The sequence below is a fragment of the Salmo salar genome, chromosome 01, assembly GCF_965601325.2.
Source record: "Salmo salar chromosome 01, fSalSal1, whole genome shotgun sequence".
NCBI classification, from domain to species: domain Eukaryota; kingdom Metazoa; phylum Chordata; class Actinopteri; order Salmoniformes; family Salmonidae; genus Salmo; species Salmo salar.
Window position 1 is genome coordinate 92,392,501 of NC_138291.1, and position 22,902 is coordinate 92,415,402.

The window sequence follows — 22,902 nt, forward strand, 5'->3', positions numbered from 1 at the left end:
AAATTGTTTAACTTGGGACAAACTTTTCAGGTAGCCTTCAGGTAGCCTTCCACAAGCTTCCCAAAATAAGTTGGGTTATTTTGGCCCATTCCTCCTGACAGAGCTGGTGTAACTGAGTCAGGTTTGTAGGCCTCCTTGCTCGCACATGCTTTTTCAGTTCTGCCCAAACATTTTCTATAGGATTGGCTTTGTGATGGCCAGTCCAATACCTTGAATGTGTTGTCCTTAAGTCATTTTGCCACAACTTTGGAAGTATGCTTGGGGTCATTGTCCATTTGGAAGACCCATTCATCCCCCTCTTCCCCTTCTTCAAAGGGGAGACACTCTAGACCCACTCTAGACCCAAAATGCTACAGACCTATATCTATCCTGCCCTGCCTTTCTAAGGTCTTCGAAAGCCAAGTTAACAAACAGATTACCGACCATTTCGAATCCCACCGTACGTTCTCCGCTATGCAATCTGGTTTATGCAATCTGGTTTCAGAGCTGGTCATGGGTGCACCTCAGCCACGCTCAAGGTCCTAAACGATATCATAACCACGATCGATAAGAGACATTACTGTGCAGCCGTATTCATCGACCTGGCTAAGGCTTTCGACTCTGTCAATCACAACATTCTTATTGGCAGACTCAACAGCCTTGGTTTCTCAAATGATTACCTCGCCTGGTTCTTTATCTTGGCCAGGTCGCAGTTGCAAATGAGAACTTGTTCTCAACTAGCATATCTGGTTAAATAAAGGTGAAATAAAAAATAAATAAAAAATACATTTGCGACCAAGCTTTAACTTCCTGACTGATGTCTTGAGATGTTGCTTCAACATATCCACACACTTTTCCTCCCTCGTGATGCCATCTATTTTGTGAAGTGCACCAGTCCCTCCTGCAGCAAAGCATCCCCACAACATGATGCTGCCACCCCCGTGCTTCACGGTTGGGATGGTGTGATTCGGCTTGCAAGCCTCCCCCTTTTTCCTCCAAATGTAACGATGGTCATTATGGCCAAACAGTTCTATTTTTGTTTCATCAGAAAAGAGGACATTTCTCCAAAAAGTACGATCTTTGTCCCCATGTGCAGTTGTAAACCGTAGTGTGACTTTTTTATGGCGATTTTGGAGCAGTGGCTTCTTCCTTGCTGAGCGGCCTTTCAGGTTATGTCGAAATAGGACTCGTTTTACTGTGGATATAGCTAATGTTCTACCTGTTTCCTCCAGTATCTTCACAAGGTCCTTTGCTGTTGTTCTGGGATTGATTTGCACTTTTCACACCAAAGTACGTTCATCTCTAGGAGACAGAATGCGTCTTCTTCCTGAGCAGTATGACAGCTGCGTGGTCCCATGGTGTTTATACTTGCGTACTATTGTTTGTACAGATGAACGTGGTACCTTCAGGCGTTTGGAAATTGCTCCTTAGGATGAACCAGGCTTGTGGAGGTCTACAAATTTTTTTCTGAGGTCTTGGCTGATTTCTTTAGATTTTTCCATGATGTCAAGCAGAGGCACTGAGTTTGAAGGTAGGCCTTAAAATACATCCACAGGTCCCCCTCCAATTGACTCAAATAATGTTAATTAGCCTATCAGAAGCTTCTAAAGCCATTACATCATTTTCTGGAATTTTCCAAGCTGTTTAAAGGCACAGTCAACTTAGTGTATGTAAACTTCTGACCCACTGGAATTGTGATACAGTGAATGATAAGTGTCTCCTGACCCCTCCTGTCTCAGCCTCCAGTATTTATGCTGCAGTAGTTTATGTGTCGGGGGGCTAGGGTCAGTCTGTCACATCTGGAGTATTTCTCTTGTCTTTTCCGGTGTCCTGTGTGAATTTAAATATGCTCTCTCTAATTCTCTCTTTCTCTTTCTTTCTTTCTCTCTCTCGGAGGACCTGAGCCCTTGGACCATGCCTCAGGACTACCTGGCTTGATGACTCCTTGCTGTCCCCAGTTCACCTGGCCGTGCTGCTGCTCCAGTTCCAACTGTTCTGCCTGCAGCTATGGAACCCTGACCTGTTCACCGGACGTGCTACCTGTCCCAGACCTGTTGTCCCAGACCTGCTGGAACCCTGACCTATTCACCAGACGTGCTACCTGTCCCAGACCTGCTGTTTTCAACTCTCTAGAGACAGCAGGAGCGGTAGAGATACTCTCAAAGATCGGCTATGAAAAAGCCAACTGACACTTACTCTTGTGTTACTGACTTGTTGCACCCTTGACAACTACTATGAGTATTATTATTTGACAATGCTGGTCATTTATGAACATTTGAACATCTAGGCCATGTGCTGTTATAATCTCCACCTGGCACAGCCAGAAGAGGACTGGCCACCCCTCATAGCCTGGTTCCTCTCTAGGTTTCTTGCTAAGTTTTGTCCTTTCTAGGGAGTTTTTCCTAGCCACCGTGCTTCTACACCTGCATTGCTTGCTGTTTGGGGTTTTAGGCTGGGTTTCTGTACAGCACTTTGTGATATCAGCTGATGTAAGAAGGGCTATATAAATAAATTTGATTTGAAATTTGATTTGATAAGTGAAATAATCTGTCTGTAAACAATTGTTGGAAAAATTACTTGTGTCATGCACAAAGTAGATGTCCTAACCGACTTGCCAAAACTATAGTTTGTTAACAAGAAATTTGTGGAGTGGTTGAAAAACGAGTTTTATTGACTCCAACCTAAGTGTATGTAAACTTCCAACTTCAAATGTATTTAGCCTTAAAAATAAGCTCCATGAAATCAATAACTCGCTAAGATGGGATAACATTCATATACTGTCCATCTCTGAAACTCACTTAGATCATTGTTTTGATGGTACAGCAAATAAAGTCAGCAAAAAAAGAAAAGTCCCTTTTTCAGGACCCTGTCTTTCTAAGATAATTTGTAAACATCCAAATAACTTCACAGATCTTCATTGTAAAGTGTTTAAACACAAACTTTCCCATGCTTGTTCAATGAACCATAAACAATTAATGAACATGCACCTGTGGAACGGTCGTTAAGACACTAACAGCTTACAGATGGTAGGCAATTAAGGTCACAGTTATGAAAACTTAGGACACTAAAGACGCCTTTCTACTGACTCTGAAAAACACTAAAAGCCCAGGGTCCCTGCTCATCTGCATGAACGTGCCTTAGGCACGCAAGGAGGCATGAGGACTGTAGATGTGGCCAGGGCAATAAATTGCAATGTCCGTACTGTGAGATGCCTAAGACAGCGCTACAGGGAGACACAGGGAGACAGGACGGACAGCTGATCATCCTAGCAGTGTCAGACCACGTATGGCGGGTACTCTGGATCGGGATCGATTTGGAGGTGAAGCGTCCGTCATGGTCTGGGGCGGTGTGTCACAGCATCATCGGACTGAGCTTGTTATCATTGCAGGCAATCTCAACGCTGTGCGTTACAGGGAAAACATCCTCTTCCCTCATGTGGTACCCTTCCTGCAGGCTCATCCTGACACGACCCTCCAGCATTACAATGCCACTAGCCATACTGCTCGTTCTGTGCGTGATTTCCTGCAAGACAGAATGTCAGTGTTCTGCCATGGCCAGCGAAGAGCCCGGATCTCAATCCCACTGAGCACATCTGGGACCTGTTGGATCGAAGGGTGAGGGCTAGGGCCATTCCCCCCAGAAATGTCCGGGAACTTGCAGGTGCCTTGGTGGAAGAGTGTGGTAACATCTCACAGCAAGAAATCTGGTGCAGTCCATGAGGAGGAGACTTAATGCAGCTGGTGGCCACACCAGATACTGACTGTTACTTTGGATTTTGACCCCCCCCCCCCCCCCCCCTTTGTTCAGGGACACATTATTCAATTTCTGTTAGTCACATGTCTGTGGATCTTGTTCAGTTTATGTGTAAGTTGTTGAATCTTGTTATGTTCATACAAATATTTACACATGTTAAGTTTGCTGAAAATAAACGCAGTTGACAGTGAGAAGACGTTTCTTTTTAGAGTTTACATTTTACGGACACTATTGTCACGACTTCCGCCGAAGTTGGTCCCTCTCCTTGTTTGGGCGGCGTTCGGCGGTCGAAGTCACCGACCTTCTAGCCATCGCTGATCCTCTTTTCATTTTCCTTTGGTTTTGTCTTGTCTTCCATCACACCTGGTTCCAATCCCATCAATTACATGTTGTGTATTTAACCCTCTGTTCCCCATCATGTCCTTGTCGGTGATTGTTTATTGTAAGTGCTTGTGCACATCTGTCCTGGTGTGCGTTGGGTTATGTACCCATTTATTTTATTATTCTGTTTTCCGGTGGGTTTTTTGTTAATAAACTGCGCCATTGGAAATACAGTTATTGCTCTCCTGCGTCTGACTTCTCTCCCGCCAGTTCACACCCCTTACAACTATATTTGACATTAGTTATCGTGTTGTTATTAGTCCCACATTTCAGCTCCATTCAACCCCTCCCATCTATCTCTTAACACCATCCATATTGAACTTCTATTTGCCATATATTTTTCAACAGTGTTGTGATGTTTCACAAAAGTTCTGAACTTTTCTATTCTCATAGTTTCTACAAATTGTAAATTAAAGATAAAGATTTTTGTTAAAGTATTATTATATTATTGATCGATTGACTATGACTTTTCAAATCACCCAGTAGTGCTATCTGCAGAGTTAGCTCCATCTAAATATTGGAATTCTTCAGCCATTCCTGGACCGGTGACCAATAACAACCTACATATAGACATTACCAAAATAAATAATCTAATGACTCCGTCTCTTCACAGCAAAATCTGCAGAGCTGGGAAGGTTGTATCCCCCATATATTTAACATGCTATTGGGTGCAAGAACTTTGTATAATAACTTAAATTGAAAAATTCAAAGGTTTGAATCCGGTGTCGTTTTGCGTATCACTTCATAAACCATGTGCCATGGAATCGGTACATCGAAAATCTCTTCCCAACTATTTTGCAATCTATATGGCACGGCTGTCAATTTTTTGCTCCTTAAACGAAACTGGAATATTTTTTTTATTTATCACAATTTTCTTTAGCAAATTTTGGTATTTAATGTAGGGCTGACAGATGAGTTCCTTACTTTTCCCACTTCTTCTTGCCTCTTCCATTTTTGTGGTAATACTGCAATTAGTTGATTGTATGTAACGCCCTGGCCATAGAGAGGGGTTTTTTGTTCTTTATTTTGGTTAGGCCAGGGTGTTACATTGGGTGGGCGTTCTATGTTCCTTTTTCTATGTTTTGGTATTTCTTTGTTTTGGGCCATGTGTGTGGCTCCCAATCAGGCACAGGTGGTGCTCGTTGCTGCTGATTGGGAGTCACACATAAGGAGCATGTTTTTCCTTTGGGTTTTGTGGGTAATTATTTCTTGTTTAGTGTGGTTGCACCTGACAGGACTGTTGGCTGTCAGTTTCCTTGTTTTTGTATAGTGTTCTTTCCAATTAAATTGAAGGATGAATACTAACTCTGCTGCATTTTGGTCCTTTCCTGAAGACAGCCGTTACATTGTAATATTGGGTAGAGCAGACATTTCCATATTTTTGTTAGCACACAACTGACAACTCCACCAGTCCTGTTTATGATATCATTTACAAAGATTAAAATTTTGAAAAAAGGTATATCAGAAGTGTTTTTTTTTTATCAATTAGTATATTTCACATTAACCACAATATTTGTTGTTTTTTTCTGGTGGATTAAACTGAAATTTCAACCAACTTTCTATGGCTTCTTTTAAAAAAAGCGATATTTTGGAGATTATTTCATTTTCAAATAACTGAAAGTGAGAGGTTGTAATCTGATTAAAGGGAAAAATGCCATTATTGAACATGGGGTGAGACATTCTTACTAATTTGCTAAAGAACCAGTTCAGATTTAAGTATAACTTTTGTATGACTGACAGCTTTAGTGAGAGGTCTAATGCTTTAATATTTAATAATTTCTGCACTCATATTCATTATATACAGTTGAAATCTGAATTTACGTACATTTAGGTTGAAGTCATTAACTTGTTTTTCAACCACTCCACAAATTTCTTGTTTACAAACTATAGTTTTGGCAAGTCGGTTAGGACATCTACTTTGTGCATGACACGTCATTTTTCCAACAATTGTTTAATAGGTAATATTTTGATTGTAATTGTCACAAGTGTCGTTGAAGTGATGAGACCAAGGCGCAGTGGGGACCGGAATAATCATACTTTAATTTATTATATAAAGTGTATAACGGGGAAAAACAAACAAACGACAGCTAACAGATTTGCAGGCTAACATAACGCAGTGCAAATACAACTACCCACAAAAACCCAAACCAAACACACACCTATATATAGGACTCTCAATCAGAGGCAACTAGCAACACCTGCCTCCAATTGAGAGTCCAACACCCAAACCTAAACAGAAAAACTAAACTAGACAGAACGTAGAAAACATACAAAACACAAACCCTCTGCCACGTCCTGACCAAAACTAATACAATTACTCCCTCTGCTGGTCAGGACGTGACAGTAATAATAAATAGATATGTCGATAGTTGACAACCTTGTTTTACACCTCTTGACAGTTTAAAACTTTCTGAGAAGTATCCATTATTTACTATTTTATACCTAGGGTTACTATACATAACTTTAACCCATTTTATAAGAGATAATCTGAAAATGAAAAATTCCAGGCATTTATATATAAACTCCAGTTGTACTTTATCAAAAGCCTTTTCAAAGTCAGCTATGAATACCAGGCCTGGTTTCCCAGATTTTTCATGGTGTTCTATTGTTTCCAGTACTTGCCTTATATCTCCAATGTATCGTCCATGTAAAAAACCTGTCTGATTAGGAAGAATAATATCCGACAATGCCTTTTTAATTCTACGCGCTATGCATTTTGCTATAATTTTCCTTCACAACACTGACGTGTAAGAGGCCTCCAATTTTTTAAATGGACTGGATCTTTATATATACCACTTGGATCCTGTTTCAGTAATAATGAAATAAGAACTTCTTGTTAAGTGTCTGAAATTCTACAATTTATAGGAGTTAAAACATGCTAATAATGGCCCTCTGAGTATATCTATTTTTTTGGGGTATACCTCAACTGGTATGCCATCCAGCCCTGGAGTTTTCCAGGACTTAAAGGCTTTAATTGCATCAATAGGTTCCTCCTCTCTAATTTGGCCTTCACATGAGTCTTTCTGTACAGCTGTTAATTTCACATTACTAATAGAAACAAATCCATACAATTAGCTTCGGTTAGTGGAGATGGAGGAGGCTGAAACAAAAACATATGCTTAAAGTACTTTGCTTCCTCTTTCAAAATATTGTTTGGTGAATCATTGGTGACTAAGTAATTTGTAACAAGTTGCAGTAAAATCTTTTAGGTAGCATTTCTATGTTGAAGATTAAAAAAATAATTTGGTACTTTTTTCCCCCCATATTCCATCCAGTCAGCTTTATTTTTATCATATTTTACACTTGATCTTTATTGAATAAGTTCCTCAATAACTTATTCTGATCCTCTATGGTACAGTTGTTATTGCTATATATCTGTACTGTTAGTCCTTCCATATCTTTTGTTAAAATGTTCTCTTTTGACCTAAATTGATTTTGCTTTAGAGATGAGTACTGAATTGCATGGCCTCTAAAGGCACATTTAAACGTGTCCCATACAATAAGGGGATCTGCTGTACCTATGTTAGGTCGGACAAAGTCAGTTATAAATTCTTCTGTCCTAATTAAAAGCAAGTTATCCTCAAATAGGCTTGATTAAATTTCCAATATCCTCGCCTACGTGGAAATTCTGTAAGAGTAATATATATGCCAATTATGTGATGGTCCGCCGCATTCTGTCCCCTATCAACACTTTTTTAAACTTTTGACGAGAATGACATAAGAAAGTGGTCAAGGCGACTATCTTGACTGACCCTCTGCCATGTATATCTCACTAGGTCAGGATATTAAACCTTCTCCATGCATATCTCACTAGGTCAGGATATTTAAACCTCCTCCATGCATATCTCACTAGGTCAGGATATTAAACCTCCTCCATGTATATCTCACTAGGTCAGGATATTAAACCTTCTCCATGCATATCTCACTAGGTCAGGATATTTAAACCTCCTCCATGCATATCTCACTAGGTCAGGATATTAAACCTCCTCCATGCATATCTCACTAGGTCAGGATATTTAAACCTCCTCCATGCATATCTCACTAGGTCAGGATATTAAACCTCCTCCATGCATATCTCACTAGGTCAGGATATTTAAACCTCCTCCATGCATATCTCACTAGGTCAGGATATTAAACCTCCTCCATGCATATCTCACTAGGTCAGGATATTAAACCTCCTCCATGTATATCTCACTAGGTCAGGATATTAAACCTCCATATATCCACTAGTTCCAATATATCCATGATATTCGTGATTTCCTTAAGTGCATGAGGGTGATAGTTTGTAGTGTGATTTCCTTTATGGTCCATTGAGGTATTTAAAACAGTATTATAATCTCCCACCATAATAATAGAGTGTTGTACTGCTTGTAGGGTTGATAAATTATTATAGATATTTTCAAAGAAGCGCGGATCATTATTATTTGGACCGTATAGGTTAATAAAGCCATAACTGTTTATGGTCCAATAACATATTTAAAATCATCCATTTACCTTCAGGATCTGTTTGTCTTTCCTGGTTGAGGGTTGACGAGAGATTGACTGCTTCTCTATTAGTTTTTATGAGAAGTATTGCTGTAATGAAAATTCCAGATGATCTGCAAAATAATCTGGAATTGGCTACTTTGAAGAATCTACCATATGAAATATATTTTTATTTGTTTAACACTTTTTGGGTTATTACATGATTCCATATGTGTTACTTCAGAGTTTTGATATGTTCACTATTATTCTACAATATAGAAAATAGTAAAAATAAAGAAAAACCCTTGAATGAGTAGGCGTGTCCAAACTTTTGACTGGTACTGTATCTCTTGCTTTATTTCTCTCTTACACACACACACACACACACACACACACACACACACACACACACACACACACACACACACACACACACACACACACACACACACACACACACACATCACACACACACACACACACACACACACACACACACACACACACACACACACACACACACACACACACACACACACACCTCTCCTCAAGCCCCCGGTGCTCATAGGAAATTGTGTGCATGCCTGGCCCCACAAAGACCTCCTTTCAGCCGCCCTCATGCTTGACCTCTCGGGGGTCAGTGCTCTGCTTTGTGCCCCGCGACCCCACCACGACCTGGGGTCACCCCCAGAGGTCAGGAGGTCAAATCCAGATGCCTGTGTCTAATTTCACCCGACTGGGTTATCCTCCCAAATCTGCCATCTGAAAAATTCCCCCAACTACAACTGCTGCCCATGTACTTTGTCCTGCCTCTGCCAGTCTTGCCAAGGTACCTACCTCCTGCCAGCCTCATTGCACACACATACACACACACACACACACACACACACACACACCCACTCACACACACATACACACACACACACCACACACACACACACACACACACACACACACACACACACACACACACACACACCACACACACACACACACACCACACACACACACACACTCCCCCCAGCCCTATCCCAACCCAGGTCGTGGACTTGCCTTGAGGGGTTAGGTGTGGACAGACAGGACCCTCCAGCCAATCAACCAGTCTGTCACATTGATTTTGAGGGGTCACTGGAGCACAATGTCCAGGCTTTTCCTGTCTTAACCTCCCCTACCTCCCTGACGCACACACACACACATGCTCGCACATTCTCACAGACACACACTCACACTTGCTCTCTCTCCCCTTCTCTCCACCTTCCAAAGCTCCATCGGATCCCTGCCTCTCAAATCCCCTTCCCCAGAGACCAGAGCCCTAGCTGGGGTAAAGTGGTCAGGTCATTCCCCTCCCCTGGTCCCCCACCTTTTTAGCCAGACAACAAAATAACCACCTCGACAGAGCTACGGCTCAGGGTGGATGTTAACCTTAACCAAACTGACCCATGATCCGTTTACCCTCCCCCAATCCTAACCGTAACATTAGGAAGAAACACACAACATTTACCTCGAATCCGCGTCTAGGGAACCTAGTAGAAACCTCTTTCAGAGTCAGGATTCTATTGCTCTGATTCCAGCTCCCACATCAACCATTCCTGTTTTCCCATCTTCCTGGAATCTCTAAGTGATTTAGAAAAACAGAACATCATGGATGTCATCTGTATGTGTGTCGCTTTCACTTAATTTGGGACAAGTTGTGGCTGTGTGTTTGTGATGATAACAAAGTCTCTACTGTAGGCCTATTCAATATCTGCCTGCACTTTGTAAATAGAAAGTAATTATGAAAAATGGCTACACCATGATCAAGTGACAAATTAGTAATTTCTCAAATGCTATACACTAACAGAAAAATGCCAGACAGTCATTCGTAACATGAACCTGGAGTTTTTTTAGAAGTTGTCACGACGCAATGAATGTATTGCATGTTGGGACACCACCCTTTTGAAATGCAGTAACACTCCAGGCCGCTAGAGGGCACATAAGCCTTCCAAATGCATCACGAGTCAGAGTTGTTATACTTTGATTGTTGTCTTGTCACGAGTTGTCGAGCGAGATTCATACTTCCTGGTTAGGCATTCAGGAAAAAGTGATTTTCGAAGCTTTTGTACTCGTCTGTTTCATGGTAAATATATAAAATGTTATGTGATGGATATACATTTATAACGCTATTTTTCCAACACAGTGGACCAAAGTAGAAGAATCACCGATGATAACATAGCTAATACGGTAGCTACGTACGGTTGACCAGTTTTGTAACAGTTCGATTTCCTTTAAGCTGTCAAATTTTCCTTTTAAACTCACATGCACCATGCAGATGAACGCACTTTATTTAATCGAAATGTCTCATAAATGTATTTTAGTTTGCCTGATCAGATCGATAGATGCGGTGATGTTTTGTTGTTGTTTCTCCAAGGTCGCTAACCTACCGGCGCCACGTCACAACTCTTGAGGGATACGTTTTGGAAAAAGCAAAGCAGTATCACCGGATTCAACTACTGTCATCATTGCAACTTGGACCAAATAACGGCCGACCACTGCTAGCGATTTCCCGTTGTCATTCCTCAACGTAGCTAGTTAGTTCGGTGAACGGTTTTGGGTGGTGAAAAACATCGAACCGTGCAAAATGACGGTGGCGGCTTCAAACTGGGGTTTGATCATGAACGTGGTCAACAGCATCGTTGGAGTGAGCGTGCTGACCATGCCTTTCTGTTTCAAACAGGTACCGCTATCTCACACCGGCCAAACGATTATTCCTATAGCAGATCTATTTTATTATACGCTGTGTATAACTTATTTGTGAACTCACGATAACCTACTGGTCTGACATATGTTCCGTGTTTACCTTTACACGCGCCCTAACAGGTGTAATATACAGGCTGTGGATCAAAATGTTTTATCTGATGTTAACACCTTTGTATTGAATTGCCGTTTTAGTCCCTCATCATGCGCCTGTCAATATGAAATGTGTATGACAGAGTTGCCTTATTTGCTGAGAGTTTTGACATCTCCCTCTCTCTCTGCTTCTCTCCTCTCTCTAGTGTGGGATAGTGCTAGGGACTTTGTTGCTGTTCTTCTGTTCGTGGATGACCCACCAGTCATGTATGTTTCTGGTCTACACGGCCAGCAGCACCAAACGCAGGACCTATGCTGGCCTAGCTTTCCATGCCTACGGCAAACCAGGCAAAACACTGGTGGCGACCAGGTATGTGTCCTTTCCTTTGAGAGCCAATGCTTTTGCAATTAGGGCTGTCCCTGACTAGAAACACACCGCCAAGAGTCGTCTGTTCTTTCGACCAATCGGTTGGTCGACATTTTTAAACGTGTATTTTCCATATATTGACACATCCAATGTGTTTTAATCAAATCAACTATATTCACTGAGCTTCTCTGATGTATTAAGCACCTGGTTTGATTAAATAATTAAGACACACAAATGACTAGAGTGAGTCCGACCAGCAATTGATTTGATTGTGCCGGGCCGGACTCAGAGTTGCTGTGCTGTGTAAAACATAAATTTTTTTAAAGACAGCGAGTGACTGACTAGCACCCATTGTCTCTCTCTCTCCTCTCTGCTGTAGCGGCCACCACATAACATCACCAGTGTTAATCGTGCTGTCCGTGTTGCTGAAGCTGCAACATAATTACAGCCATTTCTGACTGAAAGGTTCTGTTACTGAAATCCCTCATTTGTTTAGGAAAAACATTCCCTATTCCCTCAACCCTTACAGTCTTTACTTGACACATGTATGCATCGCATGCACATGACCAAATACCTATTTACATGGGACTAGTATTACTAGAGATCATTGGTTATGTAATTATTACTCCAGAATGTCCGTTATTCCAGAGGACGAGTCAGACTGGATTCATTTTTTATCAAACTGCCCCTTTCTAATTTAAATGTATTTCCCGATATATTGACTGTTCTGACGGAAGCCTGAAGGTTTTTATTCTAGGCGTGAAGATACAGTATTTCAACATGTCCAGGTGATGGGACTACACTGATAACTCCAGCTTGGTTCCCAAGTTTCCGAACCAAACCATCTTCCCCATAGTGTCGCCATAATATTTGAATTGTTATAGGATTAGAATACCCAATTTGACACACTGAACTGCAAGGGTTGCATTTAATAGGCTCAATATTTTTTACTGATGCGTTTGGTAATATTCAATTCATACGCACAAAACATAGAAACTAAAGCATTCACTGTGAAGTTGATAGGCTACATGTAGGCCATTCATATATAGCTTATGCGCGGCACTTGGTTCCATTTATCGAATCAGTTATTGTTTTCTTGCGCAAACTGTGAGCAACACCTGTCAAACTCAGACATTTCTCTCAAAACACAGGGATGTCGATTCACACGGGACTAGTACAATCAGAGGAACTTGGAGTTCCCCCCAAAACAGTAGGTTATTCTGGCTGGAATTGCTCCTCTCCTGTTATGTAAAAATGACTGACATGGCAGATTCGGATTGGACAAAAATGACAGATGTGGTGTTTTGTGGTCGTTCACATAATTACATATTTATTTTATTTCACCTTTATTTAACCATGTAGGCCAGTTGAGAACAAGTTCTCATTTACAACTGCAACCTGGCCAAGATAAAGCAAAGCAGTTCGACACATACAACAACACAGAGTTACACATGGAGTAAACAAACATACAATCAATAATACAGTAGAAAAAGTCTATATACAGTGTGTGCAAATGCGGTAAGATGACGGAGTTAAGGCAATAAATAGGCCATGGTGGCGAAGTAATTACAATATAGAAATTAAACACTGGAGTAATAGATGTGCAGAAGATGAATGTGCAAGTAGAGATACTGGGGTGCAAAGGAGCTAGATAAATAAATACAGTATGGGGATGAGGTAGTTGGATGGGCTATTTACAGATGGGCTCTGTACAGGTGCAGTGATCTTTGAGCTGCTCTGACAGCTGGTGCTTAAAGTTAGTGAGGGAGATATGAGTCTCCAGCTTAAAGGATTTTTGCTGTTCGTTCCAGTCATTGGCAGCAGAGAACTGGAAGGAAAGGCGGCTGAAGAGGAATTGGCTTTGGGGGTGACCAGTGAAATATACCTGCTGCAGCGCGTGCTACGGGTGGGTGCAGCTATGGTGACCAGTGAGCTGAGATAAGGCAGGGCTTTACCTAGCAAAGACTTGTAAATGACCTGGAGCCAATGGGTTTGGCGACGAGTATGAAGCGAGGACCAGCCAACGAGAGCGTACAGGTCGCAGTGGTGTGTAGTATATGGGGCTTTGGTGACAAAAGGGATGACACTGTGATAGACTGCATCCAGTTTGTTGAGTAGAGTGTTGGAGGCTATTTTGTAAATTACATCGACGAAATCGAGGATCAGTAAGATGGTCAGTTTTACGAGGGTATGTTTGGCAGCATGAGTGAAGGATGCTTTGTTGCGAAATAGGAAGCCGATTGGAGATGCTTAATGTGAGTCTGGAAGGAGAGTTTACAGTCTAACCAAACACCTAGGTATTTGTAGTTGTCTACATATTCTAAGTCAGAACCGTCCAGAGTAGTGATGCTGGACGGGTGGGCAGGTGCGGGCACCGATCGGTTGAAGAGCATGCATTTAGTTTTACTTGCATTTAAGAGCAGTTGGAGGCCACGGAAGGAGAGTTGTATGGCATTGAAGCACGTCTGGAGGTTAGTTAACACAGTGTCCAAAGAAGGGCCAGAAGTATACAGAATGGTGTCGTCTGCGTAGAGGTGGATCAGAGAATCACCAGCAGCAAGAGCGACATCATTGATGTATACAGAGAAAAGAGTCAGCCCGAGAATTGAGCCCTGTGGCACCCCTATAGAGACTGCCAGAGGTCCGGACAACAGACCCTCCGATTTGACACACTGAACTCTATCAGAGAAGTATTTGGTGAACCAGGCGAGGTAATCATTTGAGAAACCAAGGCTGTTGAGTCTGCCGATAAGAATGTGGTGATTGACAGAGTTGAAAGCCTTGGCCAGGTCGACGAATACGGCTGCACAGTACTGTCTCTTATCGATTGAGCGTGGCTGAGGTGCACCCATGACCAGCTCTGAAACCAGATTGCATAGTGGAGAAGGTACGGTGGGTTTCGAAATGGTCAGTAATCTGTTTGTTAACTTGGCTTTTGAAGACCTTAGAAAGGCAGGGTAGGATAGATATAGATATAGGTCTGTAGCAGTTTGGGTCTAGAGTGTCTTCCCCTTTGAAGAGGGATGACTGTGGCAGCTTTCCAATCTATGGGAATCTCAGACGATATGAAAGAGAGTTTGAACAGGCTAGTAATAGGGGTTGCAACAATTTTGGCAGATAACTTTAGAAAGAGAGGGTCCAGATTGTCTAGCCCGGCTGATTTGTAGGGGTCCAGATTTTGCAGCTCTTTCAGAACATCAGCTATCTGGATTTGGGTGAAGGAGAAATGGAGGAGGCTTGGGCGAGTTGCTGTGGGGGGTGCAGGGCTGTTGACCGGGGTAGCCAGGTGGAAAGCATGGCCAGCCATAGAAAAATGCTTATTGAAATTCTCAATTATTGTGGATTTATCGGTGGTGACATTGTTTCCTAGCCTCAGAGCAGTGGGCAGCTGGGAGGAGGTGCTCTTATTCTCTATGGACTTTAGTGTCCCAGAACTTTTGAGTTTGTGCTACAGGATGCAAATTTCTGTTTGAAAAAGCTAGCCTTAGCTTTCCTAACTGCCTGTGTATATTGGTTCCTAACTTCCCTGAAAAGTTGCATATCACGGGGGCTATTCGATGCTAATGCAGTACGCCACAGGATGTTTTGTGCTGGTCAAGGGCAGTCAGGTCTGGAGTGAAGCAAGGGCTATATCTGTTCCTGGTTCTAAATTTACCCAACATTACCCAACCTCCCTCAGTAAAACTAATCCAGTCCGAATCGGGCACAATAGGGCCTGACCTATAGCCAGGGCCACTCGTTACCGTTCTGCCGCCATAGGCGATACCAAAAAAATGCCACCCCCCGCAAAACTAGAATAGTCCCAGTAACAAATATGTTCAATTTAGGTTCTGAATGAAAGTTGAAAATACCTATTTTACAAACGTTGAAAATAAATGTTTCCGAATATTGAAATCAGGCTCATTTTTGGTTCTGAATGAAAGTTGAAAAGATGTAATTTATAGACTGTTTGGACCAAATCAAGGCTGGTTCAGATCGGACAATATTTGAACCAAACTTAAACGTCTATGATTGGTTCAAATTTGGTCCGGACTGGACCAAAAACCAATCTCCGTGGATGTGGAAATCAAGGCCAGTCTGGAACTGCACCAAAAATACACATCCAAAAGGCATCAGTCTGTGTTTACTGAGGTGTAGCCTACAGTGTTGCCTGAAATTACATTTTATGAATGCCCATCTGTGGTAAGCCTATCGTTTGTAAAACACCAAAACAACGATGTCCGGACAAGACCAAAAAAAGCATTGCATTGGCTTTATTATTCCTGAGTCCTGTGACTAATCAATTTGGCTGTTGAAGCACTGAATGTCACCTACCCAACTTCATCAGGCGTTATCGCGAGCCTATTTCCATATTTCCATAGCGGGAAATGCAGAAGTATTTTATTTTTCACTATGATCAGCTTGTCAAAAATGTACTGATACAAACTTGAAACCACTGATCATGACAATTGGGTGAAAATCCTGGACAACAGTTGTGATTGTCCATTCCATAATATCCATTTTACTTTGACCTGTCCTGTTTTTAGGATATGTTGCTTTGTTAACATAAGCGTACCAGTGAGTCACTTATCCGCAAAACACCAGTCTCAACGTCAACAGTGAAGAGGCGACTCCGGGATGCTGGCCTTCTAGGCAGAGTTGCAAAGAAAAAGCCATATCTCAGACTGGCCAATAAAAAGAAAAGATTAAGATGGGCAAAAGAACACAAACACTGAACAGAGGAACTCTGCCTAGAAGGCCAGCATCCCGGAGTCACCTCTTCACTGTTGACATTGAGAGTGATGTTTTGCAGTTATTATTTAATGAAGCTGCCAGTTGAGGACCTGTGAGCTGTCTGTTTCTCAAACTAGACACTCTAATGTACTTGTCCTCTTGCTCAGTTGTGCACCGGGCCTCTCACTCTTTCTATTCTGGTTAGAGCCAGTTTGTGGTGTTCTGTGAATGGAGTAGTACACAGCGTTGTACGAGATCTTCAGTTAGTTGGAATAGACAGACGAGTTTCAGAAGAAAGGTCTTTTGTTTCTGACCATTTAGAGCCAATAATCGAACCCACAAATGCTGATGCTCCAGATACTCAACTAGTCTAAAGAAGGCCAGTTTTATTGCTTCTTTAATCAGCTGTGCTAACATAACCTTTTGCAATTTTTTTATGATCAATTAGCCTTTTTAAAATTATTAACTTGGATTAGCTAACACAACGTGCCATTGGAACGCAGGAGCGATGGTTGCTGATAATGGGCCTCTGTACGCCTGTACGTCAATTTCTAAGTGTGTGTGTGTGTGTGTAATATATTTATATATTGCTAGTACTCGACAAAATCTAATCTCGGTCGACCAATAGCCTATTGACCAAACAATCGACCAACCAGTCGACTAAATGGGGTCAGCACTAGTTGCGATGTACAGTGCATCCCTTTTCCCACACTTTGTTACGTTACAGCCTTATTCTATAATTGATTAAATGCTTTTTTTTCTTCGTCAATCAACACACAATACCCCACAGTGAAAAAGCAAAAACATGTTTTTAGACATTTTTGCAAATGTATAAAAAAAAATTAAATACCTTTGCTATGAGACTCGAAATTGAGCTCAGGTGCATCCTGTTTCCGTTGATCATCCTTGAGATGTTTCTACAACGTGATTGGAGTCCACCTGTTGTAAATTCAATTGATTGGACATGATTTGGAAAGGCACACCTGTCTATGTAAGGTCCCACAGTTGACAGTGCATTTCAGAGCAAAAAACAAGCTATAACCAATTCCTAACCAAGCTAGGAATTGTCCGTAGAGCTCTGAGACAGGATTGTGTTGAGGCACAGAACTGGGGTAGGGTACTAAAAGATTTCTGCAGCATTGAAGGTCCCCAAGAACACAGTTCTTAGGGATAGCCCCCTTTTTTTCAATTTTGCCTAAATGACATACTCAAATCTAACTGCCTGTAGCTCAGGCCCTGAAGCAAGGATATTCATATTCTTGGTACCATTTGAAAGGAAACACTTTGAAGTTTGTGGAAATGTGAATTGAATGTAGGAAAATATAACACAATAGATCTGGTAGAAGAAAATACAAAGAAACATCTTTGAAATGCAAGAGAAAGGTCCCTGTTCACCATCACTCTGGTTGTAATTCCGATGGGATCCACAAGATGGCAGCACTGTATGTGCAAAGTTTCAGATGGATAGATAACTTGAAGTATGAGCTTCATGACATTTAGTGTGAAGTCATCCAGGTACATTTGGGCAAATCGTCAAGGAGACATTTGCATTCATATTACATTTTTCTGCAAGAATATCGTCAAATCTGTATACTTGGACTTTGATTTAGCTTTTCCAGTATTAGTAGCCATATTATAAGTTCAACATTTGCAAAACAACCAGTTTTCATTACTTCATAACTCCGAATATTCTTGCTATTTTTGTCCAAAAGGAAAAGGCATGCTGTTGTACAAGGTTAGTAGCTACATTTTATGACATATACAGGGTTTCCAGATAGCCAATGAGCTGGGCTTTACGGGAGTAGCTGGCTTTGTTTGACCCCAATTGGTGCTTATTTGACAAAGTTAGTCGTTCAAGTGAAGACCGTCTGCGTCATCGGCCATGAAGGCTCTCTGACCAAATATGGTGTCCTATAGGATATAGTACACCCCTAATGATATAGTGAAGTGTGGTTACGTTCTAGGACCTCTGAAGAATACATATGGACAGGATTTGACTGGTTGAAACAACGTTTAGGGTTAGATTTTCACAGATTTCTTTCTTTGCAAATTGAACAAGTGGACATTCAAAATCGATTGTGCATGCTATATGGACCTTTTTTAGGATATGAGCAATTATTTTATCTAACAAAACGACACTTTTTATCTCTGGTACCCTTTGGATGCTAAATCAGAGCAAGATTTTAGAATGCAAGTACACATTTCACTTTCAGAGGTGAATTTATTAAACCTATCGCGGTGAAAAGTGTTTTGTTGTTAGGAGCTCTCCTCAAACAATAGCATGGGATGTTTTTGCAGTAAAAGCTACTGTAAATTAGACAGTGCAGTTATATTAACAAGAATTTAACCTCTATGAGCTGGGTGCGTCCCATCTACTCAACAGCCAGTTGAATCCTGTGGCGCGTTATTCAAATCCTTAGATATGCTATTACTTCAAGCATGTCAACCGCTGTTTAAAATCAATTTTTATGCCATTTTTCTCATAAAAAAGCGATAATATTCTGACCGGGAATCTGCGTTTAGATAAACAGACAAAGGAAAACAAAGCATTCGGTCGAAGCGGGCACGCGCCTAAGCCCATAGTACTCTGAGTGGCCACTTGCCAAAAGCGATAAAGTGTTTCAGCCAGAGCCTGCCTCGATATCGTTCAACTTTTTCCCGGGCTCTGAGACCCTATGGAAGACGTAGGAAGTGTCACGTTATTGCACAGATCCTGAGTCTTAAATAAAAAGAGCCAAGATGAAACACTACTTCTCAGACAGGCCACTTCCTGCTTGAAATCTTCTCAGGTTTTGGCCTGCCATAGGAGTTCTGTTATACTCACAGACACCATTCAAACAGTTTTAGAAACTTTAGGGTGTTTTCTATCCAAAGCCAATAATTATATGCATATTCTAGTTACTGGGCAGGAGTAGTAACCAGATTAAATCGGGTACGTTTTTTATCCAGCCGTGTCAATACTGCCCCCTAGCCCTAACAGGTTAAGCTTTCAGCCGAAATAAGACACTTCTATGTACCGACATTTGTTGTTTCTCTATAATCTGCGATCATGACACAAGGCGCAGCATGATTTACAACTGTCCCGTTGACGGGACGCCTATCCCTAAGTTAAATGGAAGAAGTTTGGAACCACCAAGACTCTTCCTAGAGCTGGCCGCCCGGCCAAACTGAGCAATTGGGGGAGAAGGGTCTTGGTCAGGGAGGTGACCAAGAAACCGATGGTCACTCTGACAGAACTCCATAGTTCCTCTGTGGAGATGGGAGATCCTTTCAGAAGGACAACCATCTCTGCAGCACTCCACCAATCAGGTCTTTATGGTAGTGGCCAGACGGAAGCCACTCATCAGTAAAAGGCACATGACAGCCTGCTTGGAATTTGCCAAAAGGCACCTAAAGGAATCTCAGACCATGAGAAACAAGATTCTCTGGTCTGATGAAACCAAGATTGAACACTTTGGCCTGAATGCCAAGCGTCACGTCTGGAGAAAACCTGGCACCATCCCTATGGTGAAGCATGGTGTGGCAGCATCATGTTGTGTGGATGTTTTTCAGTGGTAGGGACTGGGAGACTAGTCAGGATTGAGGAAAGATGAACGGAGCCAAGTACAGAGGGATCCTTGATGAAAAACCTGCTCCAGAGCACTCAGGACCTCAGAGTGGGGTGAAGGTTCACCTTCCAACAGGACAACGACCCTAAGCACACAGCCAAGACAACGCAGGAGTGGCTTCGGGACAAGTCTCTGAATATCATTGAGTGGCCCAGCCAGAGCCCGGACTTGAACCCTATCTAACATCTCTGGAGATACCTGAAAATATCTGTGCTGCAACGCTCCCAATCCGACCTGACAGAGTGTGAGAGGATCAGCTGAGAACAATGGGAGAAACTCCCCAAATACAGGTGTGCCAAGCTTGTGGCGTCATACCCAAGAAGACTCAAGGCTGTAATCGCTGCCAAAGGTGCTTCAACAAAATACTTTAAAGGGTCTGAATACTTATGTAAATAGGATATTTCAGGGCCTCCCGAGTGGCGCAGTGGTCTAAGGCACTGCATCGCAGTGCTAGCTGTGCCACTAGAGATCCTGGTTCGAGTGCAGGCTCTGTCACAGCCGGCCGCGACTGGTAGACCCATGGGGCGGCGCACAATTGGCCCAGCGTCTTCCGGATTAGGGGAGGGTTTGGCCAGCAGGGCCAAACCCTGTGTCATCGCACACTAGCGACTACTGTGGCGGGCCGGGCGCAATGCACGCTGACATGGTCGCCAGGTTTACGTTGTTTCCTCCGACACATTGGTGCGGCTAGCTTCCGGGTTAAGCGGGCGTTGTGTCAAGATGAAGTGCGGCTTGGCTGGGTTGTGTTTCGGAGGACACACGGCACTCGACCTTCGCCTCTCCTGAGTCTGTACGGGAGTTGCAGCGATGGGACGGGACTGTAACTACCAGTTGGATACTGTGAAATTGGGGGGAAAATGTTATGTGAAAAGAAAAAAAGTAGTATTTGTGGGGTATTGTGTGTAAATTGATGACATTTGTTTTTCTTCCCCCTCATCAATTTTAGAATAAGGCTGTAACGTAACAAAATGTGGAAAAAGTGGAGGTGTCTGAATACTTCCTGAATGCACTGTAGTTCTTGTCTTTAGAGCCTCGCTATTGTCTGAATGTCTCTCCCACTTCTTCCCCTCTCTCTCCTGGTCTCTCTCTCTCTTTCTGTCTCTCTCTTTCTCTCTACAGTATGATCGGTCTGATGTTGGGGACCTGTATTGCCTTCTATGTCGTCATCGCTGACCTGGGCTCTAATTTCTTTGCCCCGTTGTTGGGCCTACCGGTAGGAGTCATGAGTTTTGAGTTACAGAATACAATCAGAGAATACAATCAGAGAATAGAACCAGAGAATACAATCCCTTTTTCTGAAACCTAGTTTACATATGAACAGCACCTCATAAATCACCTGCATATAGACAAATTAGAATGTCATCATAAACAATACATAAACATTCATAAATGCTCTGATTGGATGTACACTCTCAGAACTGACCGTGTGATATGATTGGTTTGATTAGTTTCCTGTCCCACCCTCCCCAGGGCTGCGTTCAGCACCAAAAAATGTATTTGTTCAATTAAACGGAAACGGTGCTGTACTTAACTACCAGTTGAACAACTGGGAGGTTGTAGTTTGGGGAACGCTGCCATCTACATACTTTACTCATTACTTTAAGCCATCACCCGGCCTCCCCGCGCCATCACCCGGCCTCCCCGCGCCATCACCCGGCCACGCCGCGCCATCACCCGGCCACGCCGCGCCATCACCCGGCCACGCCGCGCCATCACCCAGTCTATTCAAGAACGTACAAGAAGGTTTGGGGAAACGTGTCGTTCAGTACAAATCGTTCCACAATGTAGCAAACATTCAAATGAACATTTCCATGTACTGTTGCTGATTGGTTTGAACTGACTGTATGTGTGATATGATTGGTTAGAGCTTGTGTCCCGCCCTCTGCAGGTGTCATTCGGTTTCCGTGTGCTGCTGCTGATGGTGGTGTCTCTGTTCATCGTTCTGCCTCTCAGTCTGCAGAGGAACATGATGTCATCTATCCAGTCCTTCTCTGCCATGGCCCTCATGTTCTACACGTTCTTCATGTTCACGGTGAGACCGGAACGGGTAGGGCTCCAGGACCTCCTGCTGTAAAAGAGGGTCCTGTTCAGATGGGGAAAATGTTCAGAGTTTTGCTAATAGAAATGTAAGTCAATAGATGACTCATTCTTTCTAATACCAAGCTTGATGATATGTGTTTTAACGTTCTTATCCTTTTTCACACTGACAGATTAATGTATGTGGACAGTGTGACTCCCTTGCCTTTTCTTTGACCCTGTTGTGAAATGAATTGATGTTGAGAGTGTTATTGTTGTTAAACTTATTGTCGCTGTCTATTTCTGTATTGTTTGCGCCGCTTGCACAGTTAGCCTTTAGCACTGTTACTGTATTCTAGTATAGCGTCGTAGTGCTATCCTGTGCTCTTCCCCAACCTCCTGCAGTAAAACCATGACATCTCTACTGGACACCACTGTGAGTTGGAGTACTGTGGTGTCTGGGATTAGAACCAGACCCAGTCTTGGCCCCGACCACCACCCAACCTGGTCCAGACCACTAACCCTCTAACTGTGATGTATCTTCCTTCCTCTCCTCCTTCCTTCTCTCTCTCTCACTGTCATTCCTGACTCCTTCCTTCTCTCTCTCTCACTGTCGTTCCTGACTCCTTCCCTTCCTTGCCGACACCTACTTTCCGATTCTCTCTACCATCCTCTCTGTGACTGTTTCTCTCTACCTTCCTCTCTGTGACTGTTTCTCTCTACCTTCCTCTCTGTGACTGGTTCTCTCTACCTTCCTCTCTGTGACTGGTTCTCTCTACCTTCCTCTCTGTGACT

General features: G+C 42.6%; 1 protein-coding gene across 10 annotated transcripts in view; it reads left to right on the top strand.

Moving 5' to 3' along the window:
* The first annotated feature begins 10,585 nt into the window (after positions 1-10,585).
* Positions 10,586-22,902, top strand: part of LOC106610401 (putative sodium-coupled neutral amino acid transporter 10) — a 47,598-nt gene continuing 35,281 nt past the window's right edge. For 3 of the 10 annotated variants that reach the window (XM_014209776.3, XM_082978150.1, XM_082978149.1), the window contains exons 1-6: positions 10,586-10,693; positions 10,985-11,290; positions 11,610-11,773; positions 21,211-21,304; positions 21,696-21,834; positions 21,980-22,123. In XM_014209776.3, coding sequence (XP_014065251.1) covers positions 11,195-11,290; positions 11,610-11,773; positions 21,211-21,304; positions 21,696-21,834; positions 21,980-22,123 — 637 coding nt within the window. In that variant the 5' untranslated portion in view covers positions 10,586-10,693; positions 10,985-11,194. Of the gene's footprint in view, positions 10,694-10,984; positions 11,291-11,609; positions 11,774-12,149; positions 12,236-21,210; positions 21,305-21,561; positions 22,124-22,902 lie in introns of those variants that run through there. The other 7 variants (XM_014209811.3, XM_014209802.3, XM_082978151.1 and 4 more) reach the window with 5 other exon arrangements.